The 13,663-nt window shown below is 43.4% G+C and overlaps 1 protein-coding gene across 2 annotated transcripts; it reads right to left on the bottom strand.

Annotated features, from left to right (window-relative positions):
- Positions 1–545: 545 nt before the first annotated feature.
- Positions 546–11,584, bottom strand: PRELID3A (PRELI domain containing 3A). 2 transcript variants are annotated; one of them, XM_014253694.2, is made up of 7 exons: positions 11,444–11,584; positions 8,936–9,104; positions 8,532–8,621; positions 7,708–7,778; positions 7,511–7,613; positions 7,202–7,252; positions 546–2,224 (listed from the first exon to the last, which is right to left on the bottom strand). In XM_014253694.2, exons 1-6 carry the CDS (start codon positions 11,473–11,475, stop codon positions 7,214–7,216), a joined length of 504 nt encoding a protein of 167 aa, XP_014109169.1. In that variant the 5' UTR covers positions 11,476–11,584; the 3' UTR covers positions 546–2,224; positions 7,202–7,213. The 2 variants fall into 2 exon arrangements, with proteins under 2 accessions (XP_014109169.1, XP_005517328.1); XM_005517271.3 differs by lacking the exon at positions 7,202–7,252.
- Positions 11,585–13,663: the final 2,079 nt, after the last annotated feature.

The raw sequence follows: 13,663 nt of genomic DNA, 5'->3' as shown, positions 1-13,663 counted from the left end.
GCAGGAGCGCGGCTCCAGAGAGCCTGTGGTGACTATTGCAGGAAGCCAGTGCTGAAGTGCTATGCACAAGTCAGCCAGCTGTAAGACAACACTTAGTAAATGTTTCATTTCTGATGCAAGAAGCAGCTTCAGACAACTCTTCTCCCAAACCAAAGCCAATACATGAACCTCTCCAAAGGCTTTTCTACCCCTGCTGACAGTCATGTTTTTATCCCCCTCAGCAGGCATGTATGGAAATGCTGCAGCACAGGTTTCCAAATGTACACACACCACCAACTTTTCCCTCTTTTTGTGCAGAGCTCTGCCACAGCTGCACTTCCCTGCGTAGCAGAACACCAGGAGCTAGAACATCTGTGCTCCTCACCCAGGAAGTGGCAAACACTCCTGAAACAACTGACCTCCACCAAAGCCATCCATTTTATCTTCCAGACATGGGCTGCTTTAAGCTCTAAGTTTCTGTTCCAAAATAAGAAGGGATTTAGGTCCACATGAAAAGAACAATGTAAATATTTGCTATTCATTTAATTGCTTTCAACTAATAGACATATTTTTTAAAGTAGGTTTATTCATTAGGATCATAATTTAGTTACACCCAAATTAAAGTTTACTTTCGAACTAACCAGAATATGAATACTGACAATTCCCTTAAGCTACAAACACTGTAAAATTATCAGATCAAAACAGTGACCAACATTTTACTCTTCTATTTTTTTAGAAGTTACTCATGCTCTTTTAACAGCTTCCTGAGCACATGCTTGCCACTTGAACAAGTAAACATCCTTGCAACATTCGTTTAACTTTGTGTGCACACCAAAAATGTTTAAATGCCGTAACAGAAGATTCTGTTTGAGAAACATATATTACATCTGTATCAAACATGACAATTCTGTAAACACCAGTCATTACCAATATATATTTATGCGTATTTAATAGGAAAGTTTCTGCAGTTTTTGGAGTATTTTTCCAGATAATGAGAAGCATTGCAAAGGATTTTAAAACCACTTTGTACCCACTTTTGTGGAAAAGTTGAAAAGGTTCAGTTATACTGGTAGTCAGTAGTTAACAGAAAGCATTTAGAAAGGAGAGTCCATTTGTGGTTCTTGTACCCTTGTTTTCTCCATTCAGGAAATGAAAATTTTCTCTTTATGAAACCTTAATCATTTGGACTTAAAATTTTCTGCTAAATTCTCACTTCAACTATTCTGGTGATTGCATCAATTTTTCCCTCATTTAAGACATGATGTGAAGAGCAAGGACCAGTGGAACAGCACAGTCTCTTCATTCCAGTAGCCTACAAATACGCTTCTGAGAGATAAATAAGTATTTTCCAGCACCTTCCAGTAATCACTACCCCATCCTCATAGGGAGGGGAGGAGCTAGGACAAATTAATAAATAAGAAAATAAATTATACCCTTCTTCCCATCAGAAAAACCTATTTTAGGCTATTAACATAAATAGAAATTTTATCTTTGTTTGGATACAAACATCAAAGAGGTAAAGGTATCTGTGTGACATGTTCAGGTAGCACATTTAAACAACCTAAGAAGAGTTAGTTCCACACAAGATGTAGCCTTTCAAGAGGATCCTCTAGATAAGTATCAAATTCTACAGTATAATGTTCTGACTCATGTAGTTCCCTTTAACTGGCCATAAGACATTATCAGATTACAAACCAGACAAAATTCAGTGCTCTAGGACCTATCAGCCCTCCCCAGAACAAAAGTTCATATGGAAAACCCTTAATCAATCCCACACATGCTTTTTTCCCAAGCTTTTCAGTTTGAGATGGTGTAAATACAACATGCCCTCTACCTTTGTTTAAAAAGGCACATTTAGGCCATTTTAAATGTGCTACATGTTTTGTTTCCAGTGTTAAACAAATTGTTCCACTGAAAAGAGCATCTGCAGGAGGTCAGTTTAATCTTCAGTAGGCAACAAGAGTTGCTGTGGAGATGACAGATGAGGTTACTTTTCCACTGATCCGGTATTCTTATAAATGGACAAAACTTCTGCAGATCAGCCTTGGGAGGGAGTTCTACAGAGCAGTCTGCAGAATAAGACTTTTCTGTCAGTTACTTGGTTTTATTTGGTGAACCCAAATATTTGGCTTTATTTTTCTGTGGACGCTGCTGCCATGGCTGGTTTGATCCCTTCGCGTGTGGACTTCAGCTCTTCTAGTTCCGTGTTTAGTTTGCTGATCACCCACTCCAGGGCATCCCGACCCTGCCAGAAAAACACCAGAATTTAGGATCAGAACAGACACACCACCACTGCTCATGTTTCTATAGGTCTTCCTCTGTCAGACATTAAACTTGTTTTAAAATTGATGCCATGCCCTTCATAGTTTGATATCAGAATATATTGATAATTTCTTAGCATCTTCTTATGGAAATTTCACTGCAAAGACATTTGCTTCATCCCTAAGCCAGAAGCAAATGCAGTGCTGGTGTGAGCTCCCAGTAGTATGCCAAGGCAAAAGGCCTAATTCAGCAGTCGAGTTTCCTTACCTAAGAGAATTGCTATTTTTGCTGGCTACTACTCCCACCACGTAAATACTATCAGCAGATTCATGGCAAAATCCAGGTACTGTTCTTAGCTTCATTAGCCAAGTTATGTAGAGAGTTTTTGAGAAGATCCAGGACAAAGAAAGTCTTCCAAGTACTCTCTGAAGTAGCAGCTAAGTGATCTGATATCTATCAAGAGTTCAGAAGTGGGCTCACACTGAATTCTACATTTGTACACAGCAACTTTTCAGCAGATAAATCAGACTAGTTGAAAGACATGAGCTGCACATTTTATATCAAGGTATGGGAATGTCTCAAGCTCAGAACTGAGAGCCAGTGCTTCAGTAAGAGTGGGAGAACCCAGGGCAATAAGCCTGGCAAAAACCTTTGAACTGAAGAAGACACTGTAGCAGCTGCACCCCAATGACCACAAGATGAAGCCAGAGGCACAAGAAAGTCAAGAAAATAAAGAGAAGGACTTTAACTAAACAAAAGTCAATATTTTAGAACTCTGCAAGCTCAGAATAGCAGCTTTTGTCAAAGCAAGCAGATGGGATCGGACCAGGAAAACACCTGGCCTTTTTTCACTTAGAAAGAAGTCAAGAGACATTCACCTCTATTACTCTACTAAGAATAAGAAATACAAACAGTGGAGAGCAGTAAGTGGGAGCCACATGGCTCTGGCCAAGTTTAGAATTCTGGAGATAAAGGTTGGAGCCCAAAAAGTCATAAATGTTCATAAATTGTTAGTGTTCAAGCCTTCTGTAGACATTGACAGAGAGGACAATCATGGCCTCCTCTGCACACAGAGTTTCATTCCAAACTATGATGTGCTAATTTTGTTGTATTTATTAAAGGCAATAAAGTGCACAGGAACATCACAGTGTCCAGAACCTGCTGCTGTCCTTTACAGATTACTAAGCATGAACAAGAATCTGCATAAGCAGCTTTGAAAACCTAAGGAAAAAAAAATATCAGAAGAAAGCTCATACACTATTCAAGGATTTTTTTTGCCAGGCTAGAAACATTAGTCTGGAATAATATGAAAAGCCCAGATCCTGAGTGCAAAGTGTAACATATTAGAAGAAATAAAATTTTACTGTAAATAGGAGCACAGTTATCTCAAGACTCTCACTAAGGTTAGTGAAGGGCTGACTCAGTTTCTCTTTGGGTTTTCCATATTCCAGGGACTCACAGAATAAACACTAATTGCTACTTCTGCACTGGCAGGCAGTCTTTAAACAGAGAAAAGTCATCCAGATATCACAATAAAATATTCAGCTCTTGGTCAAGGTTCAGAAAGGGAGATCCAGCTCCACCCTCATGTTATCTCAAGAACTAGGATGTTTAAGTTAGTAAAGTGATGCCTTTAAAAGATACTAATAATATTCAAGAAAGCATGATTGAAATTGTCCACTTTAAGTACAGGATGCTGACAAAAGACCTTAGAAGGGATGATTTAACTTCTGAGCTCCTTCCATTTGAGCACCAAAGTGGTTGTTCTTCAGCAGGGAGTAACTTCCATCTTCTCCAAAGGCTGTGCAAGACCTGGGAACGCCAGTAAAGCACATGTAAAAGCACCCAGACATGGGCAAGCTACTGCACAGCAACAAGTTGTAACCAGCCATGAATTAACGGAGATGAGTGCTCAGTAAGGAAAAGGTGGGGGGCAGGGAGGGGGAATCATCTTTCACTAAGCAGGCATTTGGACATTTAAAAGTCAGGTTTAAATATCCTCTCTGAGGTGACACAGGCACACAGAACTGAGACAGCAACAGCTTGGATGATATACTTGTTATACTGCTCAAAGAAGACTTCTCAGAAGGTCAAACACGCTTGCCATAGAAAACACTCAGTAGAAAAACACTGAGATCCTTTTCAGGCCCCGACTTGAAACAATCACATCATTGTGTTTTGCTTGATATCTTTGTTGATGAGATAAATTAATAAAAAAAAACAATCCATGACATTTAACTGGAGCACCAAGATATTTCCTCCAGTTTTTGGGAGTACATAGGTCTGTGTATATCTCCTGAGACTTGCATACACTATATGCCATATTTTGTAGCTAAGAATAAACCCATGGTTTTGGTGAGGAAGACTTCAGGAGCATTCTGCACAGGAAATTAAGTTAGAAATCTCAACTAGATCCAAAGCCTCCAAGTGCCACAAAACTACCCAGTTACCAGAAAAAATCTGACAGAGGACTGTCTATAAAGTCTCATACTGGACAACAAGTTCTGCAGTCAGTCATTAAGCAAGCACATTCATCCCCAGGCATGCACGTTGTGTTACTCATTATTGCAGGTGTCAGCAGCATGACATGGCTGGCAGAACAAGCGCTGCATATGAAGATTTGTTGGTAGAGCTTAAGTGACTGATAAGTGCTGAGCCTTTGTAGTTGATGTTTTCCAGAAAAACAGCCATCAAAGCTTAGTGGAATGAGAACGTAAAAGCAAACACTCATGGCATACACAGATCTCAAAGTTAGCAGTGTAAAAAGCCCGACTTTCTTAACTAGGAGAAGCAGCAAAATGGATTTCTTTCTTTTTAAGAAATCTTATTGGCTGAAGCAGAAGCCAATACAGGAATGACAGGGACAGGCTACTGACTAGTGGAAGAAAAACAATCTGCACAGAGGTCTCACAGAGGCAAATACACTCAGTTCTCTCAACCCTGAACTCAGATTTGTTCATAGTTATATAGCTGCAGGGGACACGTCACTACCAAAATGAATATAACTACAAGACCAATGAAAAGCAGGAACAGTCTGGCACCCTGACAGCTTCAAGATTTGCAGATTTCCTCAGAAGGACAACACTATTCCTCAGGCAGAAGAAAAGCAAACATAATTCCGCTATGCAAAACATTACACCTTTTAGGCAATCTGTTTCAAGAAATCAATTTCATACCCTAAGAACACAGTTCTGTTTCATTTTTATAAAGCTAATTCCACACACTAGCCAATTTATTAGTTTCCTTAGGTACCAGCTTTATATACTGAAATCACAAAAACTAGGACCAGATCAAACACTTGGTGGAGGGACTCCTTTCACATCCCTATTTGTCTGCAGTCTTCAAGCCATAAGCAAGACTGTGTGGTACAAGATGTGGCTGCAGAATGTTGGCTGCCTGGTGGCACAAGCATGGGCTCATGGGGCCTGGACAGGGGCTACGCTCACCCTCTACAACTGCAGTGCAATGAACAGGTCTGCCATTCCTGTATGCAAGGTGTGTAAAACAGACATGCAGGGTAATTTATGAAATCCACGTGACAACAATCCATGCACATATTCGCTAGAAAGCTGAAATGCTGTACCAAGAAGAAGAATGCTGGCATTACCACTAGTTAGTACAAACTGCAGGTGTCGAGAACTGCTAGCTTAGAGCGCTTTCAGAATTTTGAATTATCCACTCAATAGCATCCCACCCCTAGAGTAATACAAAAAGATTTACAACAAACAGCAAATGATTTTTTCATCATCATTAAAAATAATAATGCACCACCTGCCACTGCTACCTCAGAGCAAAGTTTCAATAATTTCTCTTTCTTCAGAACAACAAAACATTTTTCAGTAACTGTCATGAAGTTTAAGAGGGGTATTTAGAGCACAGAGGCACAGCACAGCATGCAAGAAGAACTAGTAGTAGCACAGTAGGTACTGGTTAGCAAAGAAAGGGTTGGTCACAGCAATTACAAATTCCTGCCAAGTTCAAAATCTGTAGAGACTTTTCAGTGAAATACAAAGGATAAGATCTTTCTGATTTGGAAGAAGCTGGTACACCAGTGTGTTCCTTGAAAATGGCAGAACGGAATAATCTTTAAAAAAAATTGAGCTCTCTCACAGGCAACACCTCAACAGGTACCAAGAAATATTTACAGTTTCTCCGACTTCAAAAAAGACATGCAAATGTAACTGATGCCTCAAGAGGAATTTTGCCAGCATTTTTAAGTGTGCCTAACTTGATCTGGCAGACCAGCCAACAGACAGTGCTACCTCTGGGTCAGCCTGAAATTTGGTTGTGAACCAGGGTTTGTTCTTCTCTTTCAAGAATATACACTCCACACAGACTTTTAAATGGAAACCGGATCAGAACAGAACTGTAATTTAATTGAAATACCTTCCATTTCAAACAAACAGAGAGCACCCAGCTAAGTAAAGGTACTCTTCACAGTGTTCAGAAATGACCCATCACTCCTTCCCCATCCCCTGATTTTAACATGTTTTCCTCTCATTTTAGGAGAAGCAAACACAAGGGTGGAAAAGGATCTCCTCTCTGATCTAGTTGGTCCTACCAAGTTGGCTTACACTGGCTTCGTCAAGGAGAATCCCTCACAAGGATGAAGGGGTGGCCAAAACACAGGATCTCTGGCATAGCAGGACTTACCTGGGCCAGACTCCCACTGTGCTGAACCCCTCCAGCAATGCAGAACACAATGTCAAACTCCTAACAGCACTTATCTGGCTGTTAGGCAGCAAGACCTATGCTTCTCCAGCAATTCCATTTCTTCCCCAAAGAACTGTAGGACAAAGTGCCCAAGAACAAGCACTCCCGTAGCTCTGCCTGTGCTGAAGAGCAGCTCCATGGCTGCAGGCCAAATAGAAAAAGCAAGCACAGGACAGAGCAGTCAGTGCAGTGTTACCCAGGCAAGCCAGCACAGTCTCACCTCATCACAGAATATGCTTCTACTTACTCTACATTACTTTCAGCCAAAGCAAGAAGCCAGCTCAGTAGTGGATATGAACTGGAACAACATAGAAAATATGCTGGTATTAACTGATAAATCCACATTCTAAAGGCTGAAAGCAAAGTCACATTCTCTACTAGCACTAACTCTTAGAAGTAGGTTGGTGAGGGTCTTTAAAAAAATCTATTGAAACACTGCACCCAAAATCTAGAGAAATTAAATGTAACATTCAACACACACTATTGACAATTACTATCTCTAAAGAAAGAACAATTGGGTGGGGGGAGAGAGGGATAAAACAGAATAAAGATGTACCTTTCTGGCATTAGAAGATATTGTGTTTGCCATCAAACTTTCCAGATAACTGCTCAAGCTAATGCCTTTAACAGTAATAATTGCTTCTTGAGTTAGCACAGTCCTGTAAGGGAATAAGGAAAGGTTAACACCTAAGCTGAACTGGACTAACAAATTGTCTCCTAGACACAAAGAGGCACACAAATATCCCTACTTACTTTTCTGGGTTCTCTGGATGAGGAGTGTAAACCAGTCTCTCATCAACAGACACCAGGTTTGTGAGCGTAATCTTAAGAACAAAAACAGAGCTGAAATCCTCACTTCCCACCTTTCATTTTTCTGTTATCAGCAGCACTACTCAATAGCACAGCACTCAATTTAATGTCAAAATACTGTACACAGAATATAAAACCCAGAACAGAGTCAATAAAAAGACCTATAAAGGATGATGCATCTTCTCCTATCCTTGATCTAATTACATCAAAGCTCCCATTCACAGGACAGAGCACCAACAGCTTTCTCTGAATGTCGAGTCTGATTTATGGTCAGCAATTAAGAGAGGCTCTTCCAGACCCCCACAGCACTACCTGGACTAGACAGAAAGTTAATCCTCAGGAAGGACAAGGCCTCTTGTACAGAGACAAGACTCTCCTATTGACAACCCCACATTAAATCTGAGAGTTCTGAGTTACCAGGATACCAAATATAGCACAATACCTCATTTACATTCCATGAAAAAAAGCTATTTCACATTAAAACATTGTTGGAAATGACAGAACTCATTCATCTGAAAGTCAAACTATTTTACGTGCATTCCAAGAAATAATCTTACATTAAAGACAAAATCACAAATGGTTGAATGATGAAGTATTTGAATTATGAGAAGATGTAAAAGAGAAAAAGAGTCTTCTAGGACACTGACTAAGACAAGTAAATTGTTGCCTCTAATGAAAGACACAGATACATTTCTAATCTAAATGTTAAGAGTAAAACATCCAACTTCCAGAACTAATTATTAGAAACTTCTTAAGCCACCACTCACATTAGTTGAGCAAAGCTCCATCTTCTTTTCCACTGGATCTACCACAGAATGTTCCTCTATGTAAGTCAGAGTTCTACTTGTTCCTAATATCTGAAAGGGGAAAAAATGTTAAGTACCAAAATCCAACAAACAAACTGAACCTTAAAGCACATAAATGCCAAATTCTCAGTGACCCCAAATAAATACAAAGTAATACATGGATACCAGAGGATTGTGATCAGTGGCGAGACTTCATTGTCTAGATTGTATCAGCAATAGAGCATGGCACAGACTAGCCTGGAAGGCATTTACAGACATACACAAATTTCAGCTTTTACTTTGAAGTCAGCTCCAATTCAGAGAATGGCAAAAGGATGATAAAATGATCACACCCTTAATAAAGAATGAAGACTGCAAAAATGTACCGCTTTGACAATACTGGGCAATCCCCACTCGGTGCTGAGAAGACGGTGACTGTGCAGCCTCCCCTGGTTATCCAGGCTCCTGTCGAGGACATCTACTCCAACCACACATGGATTCATGGGGTTGGGGTACTTTCTCATAGCAGCTTTGATCACAGTATCCCAGGGATGTCTGTAAAAGGAAGAAGTGAGAGTATTTGTAAGTATTTGGTATTGAATCGCAAGTATTCAGATGATACTAAATCAGGACATAGGTTGTGCAATATGGAACATGCTGTACAGCTTCATAGCTCCCAGAAGTCCCTTTGGAGACAGTTAGGCTTGGAAAGGCAATAAGAGAGTACTGACACAAAACAGAAAAAAAAAATAATTTTTTCTCTCCAGACTAAAGCAAGGAATTATTAAGGCAAGACTAAGAAAAATAAAGGCAAGGGGCAACAGTCACTCACTACTACAAGTGACATTCCAAGCAGTGTGTGCACAGAGATGGTGGAAATCTCAGCTCCTTCTAGAACTCCCACCAGGAACACAACCTGACCTAACACTTAAGCTTGCCCTGCTTTCAGAAGAGGGTTAGACTACATGACCTCCAGGAATCCACTCCACCATACATTTTTCTGCAATTCTAAGCATACCAAATAACCTAAAGAGGAAATCACTAGCTTCTGCTCCTTCCTATAGCAAAAAAAAAAAAAAAAAGGAAAAAAAAGAAAAGTGAAATAAAATTCTACTGGAAAAAGGATAATTGAGAAGTTCAAAATAAAGAAACAGATTTTTTCAGCTCACAGCCTGACATCTGCACCTACATTACCACTTCCAGCAGATAGTTAGCATGAATTCCACTTACGGATACTCTGCTCAGAACTGTTTTTATGAAACAAATTTCGATAACCTCAAATTCCTGAGATCAGAGCAGTCCTGCTACTCAAGGCCAGACTGTCCACACAGCTCTTGAGGTACCTTCAGATGCTTCCTTCTGAAATAGAGGAGGCTACAGAAACCATGGACTTGATCCAACAGAGAAATTCTGCCCCTAATTATTTCTATATTCAGAATAACTGACTGTCCTGACATGACAGCCTGAAAGCCTTTAAAGGTATTTTTAAAAATTCAACAATTGGTATCTAACTTAAGAAGGCTTAGGGGTGCCAACTTGTACTTAAGAGTTGCACTTAGGGCCCTAAATGGATTTTATTTTAGTCTTAAAATAGAGTGGTACAGAAAGGCACTGACAGTACAGCACTAGAAGAACAAACAGAAAGCTGGAAAAGTAAGTTACTTTTCTAACAAGAAAAGCTTTACTAGTGCAGGCAGGAGAAATGAGAGTCCTCAATTCCTGCAGCAGAAGGAGAGTTTGAGGATTGTTCCTTGTTCCATCTTTGGTGACTCTACACCTCCATCAACCTAAGATACACAAACTGAAAATGACAAAATTCTGTTAAATGTCCCTAAGGGATTGAGTCAGAGATCTGATAAGGCACAACAACATTTTATTAACCATTCAAATTAACTACCTACACCCCCACACATTACGCCATGAGATGGGGGTGTTCTAATACAGAACTTGATGAGAAAATGTCAAATAAAAATAGCTTTTGCATTCCCTAGGTGACAGATACTCATCTCAGACTCGGGAGTTGTGCCATGCTCGAGCAGCCTCTGCATGTATTTCTAAGCAGGTATTTCCTGCTAGAAACCACGGTTCACTTACACCAGACCAATGCTGAAGTGGAGCACCGAGTACCTGCATCAGCGCAAAGAATTCAGTTGTGTTGAGGTAATGAAACAAATTTAGAGCAACGCATCTGGGATATTTTGTAAAATATTTAAGAATTATCTCCCACGGTGCTCTTTGGGCTTCAAAACTTTTAGAACACCTGTAGCAGAGGAAACACCGCACTGCTGAGCCCGCTATGCCAGCCCCCGGGACAGCTTGTTGCACACCTCCTGATGCTTTTCCCTGTTGTTTCCTCGTTCCGCGAGGGTGGAACCGGCTGCCCAGGACCACGTTCCATGCAGAAAAGCACTGATGGAAAGAACTCAGAGAGCTGGCTGCTGAGCGCCTCAGCGGCAGTGCCTGAAGCTAAGCTGAGGGACACAGTCACTCTGTCCACACCTCTTGGAACATATAATCGGCTGCATTAGTAGTTTGGGGTTAATTTTTATTTATAGTGTGAAAGTTATTTTTCCTGAACACCTAGCCCTTTATCAAGCCATCACGCTGTCGGGCCAGCTCTACCACTCCATCCTGTTGGAATGCTATTCCCGAGCTAGGAGAAGCCCAGGCGCGGCGTCCGGCCGCGCGGGAAGCAGCTCGAGGCGATGCAGGACCGGCACCGCTGAGGCCCGTTCCCGGCCTCCCTCCTCCTCCTCCTCCTTCTCCAGCCGCGCCCGCAGCATTCTTATTTCCGCCATCACCTCGGTGGGATCCGGCTCGCACCCCACGGCCCGGCGCTGGGGAGCGCCGGGGTCTCGCCGCGCCCTCCGGCCCTCCCCGCCCGGCCCCCTCACCCGAACACGTGCTCCGAGCTCCAGATCTTCATGGCCGCTCGCGGTGCGTCCCTCAGAGCCCGGCGGGAAGGAGGGCGCGCGGCGGCGGCTGGCGCGCGGCGGCGGTGCCCGGCTGACTGACAGCCTCGCGTCGGCTCGGCGAGCGCGGGCGGCCGCCGGCAGGGGCGAGGGGGCGTGCCCGGGCCGGCGCGCGCGTCACGCACCTGCGTCACCGCCCCGCCCCCCCGCGCCCGTGGGAGAGGAGACGTAGCGCACATGCGCAGGAGCGTGTGCTGGCCGGGGTCAGCGTCACGCAGTGTGCCGGGTTGGAAGCGATTCAAAGGGATCATCTAAGTGCAATTCGTAGCCCTGCACAGGACAGCCTCAGGAATCACACCGTATGCCTGACAGCGTTATCCAGACGCTTCTCGAGCTCTTTAATGCTGTGACCATTTTCCTGGGAGCCACCCTCTACGTAAAGAACCTTTTCCTGATATCCAGCCTAAACCTCCCGATACAGTTCGCGCTGGAAAGGTACATCCTGAGAAAGCAGTTCTGCATTGCCACTGACTAACTGTTCCTCCTGATCCTCACACACAAACCCTCACCACCAGCTCCTCAGTACAAAGGAGGCATCAAGCTCCCGGAGCAGGTCTGCTGGAGAGAGCTACCAATTAAGAAGTTGGAGTATCTCGTGAGGGAGGAAGGGCTGAGGGACCTAGGCCTGTGCAGCCTCCAGATGAGATGGCTGAGAGAACCCCATCAATGTACGTATATTTAGAGGCGGGGTGCCAAGAGGATGGATCCATGCTCTGCTCGGTGGTGCCAAGCTTTAGGACAAGAGGCAACAGGCAGAAGCTGATGCACAGGAAGCTCTTTCCAACTGAATATGAGGAAGAACTTGTTTACTGTGTGGGTGACCAAGCATTGGAAGAGATTGTCCAGAGAGGCTATAGAGTCTCCCTTACTGGAGATATTCAAGAACCATCTGGACACAATTCTGTGCCATGGGCTGTGGGATGACCCTGGTTGAGGTTGGACTCAATGACCCACTGTGGTCCCTTCCTTCCCCATTCTGTGATTCTGAGATTCTGTGAGCTACCAGTGTTTTGGTTTAGTCAAACCAGTAGTTTAGATTAAATACCCTAATAACAGCCATGAGGGTGACACACAGCCAGGGACAGCATGTGCAGGGCTGTGCCCGGGGATGAAGTGATTGTGGAGGAATACATGCGGGGCAGTAGCTCGGTTTGCAAGCTGCAGATTGAGATGTCAGTGGAGCTCTTGGTGGGAGCCTTGAGACAAGAGGCCATGAACTGCCAACCCTTTGGTGGTGCCAACCAGGTGAATGGACACTGGAGACACAGCAGGAGCAAAGACTCATGAGGAAGAGTGAGATTTCCATGTGGCTTGGACTGTGGGGGTATAAAGACCTAGGGGCTCTTTTGTTTGGGTTCCTTCTCAGAGGCATGAGCTGGGGCTGTTTCTGTGTTACCACACCATGAATAAATTACTTTATGGAATGAGACATTTGAGACTCTGCCATGAGGAACCTGGGGTGGATCCAATAAGGAAACCTGGCCTGACTGTGTGAGGGGAGTCAAGTGGGGCACCTGTGGGTGCACTGGAGCTGCCGCTGGAAAGGGGCTGTGGTCCCAGCAATGAAAGTCTCTGGCCTTGGGAATGTGACTGACAGAGAGTCTTCTGTATGGTCAGACTGGGATATTTCCTTAACAATGATAATGCCAAGTGCCTGAGTTCACCTAGAGGACTTTGCATGGACTCACTCTACAGCAAACATATTGATATGAAGTGCTTTACATAGTGGGGCAAAAACAAGAGACAGGTTTCCTTATTTCCTACCTCCAGGCTTTGTGGAGCATTACTGCAGACTAAACCAGCCCTGGCAGCAAGGAGACCCACTCTTCTTAGTGATGCTGGCAGGTCTGGGCTGTGCCTCGCTGACTCACCCACACCTTTGACTCAGCAAAGGGATCCAGACAAGCTGGAAAGATGGGCTGGGACAGTGGCACGAGGTTCAACAAGAACAAGTGCTGCGTCCTGCACTTTGGCCCCAATAACCCCATGCAGCACTACAGGCTGCAGTCAGAATGGTTAGAAAGTGGCCCAGTGGAAAAGGACCTGGGAGTGCTGGTCAACAAGAGCTGAACATGAGCCAGCATGTGCCCAGGTGGCCAAGGTCAGTGGCACCCTGACCTGTATGAGAAACAGTGTGGCCAG

The sequence above is a fragment of the Pseudopodoces humilis genome, chromosome 1 (assembly GCF_049639895.1).
Source record: "Pseudopodoces humilis isolate 2021_Gansu_Grassland_sample_001 chromosome 1, ASM4963989v1, whole genome shotgun sequence".
Classification (NCBI taxonomy): Eukaryota; Metazoa; Chordata; class Aves; order Passeriformes; family Paridae; genus Pseudopodoces; species Pseudopodoces humilis.
This window is presented reverse-complemented; position numbering and strand designations above follow the sequence as displayed.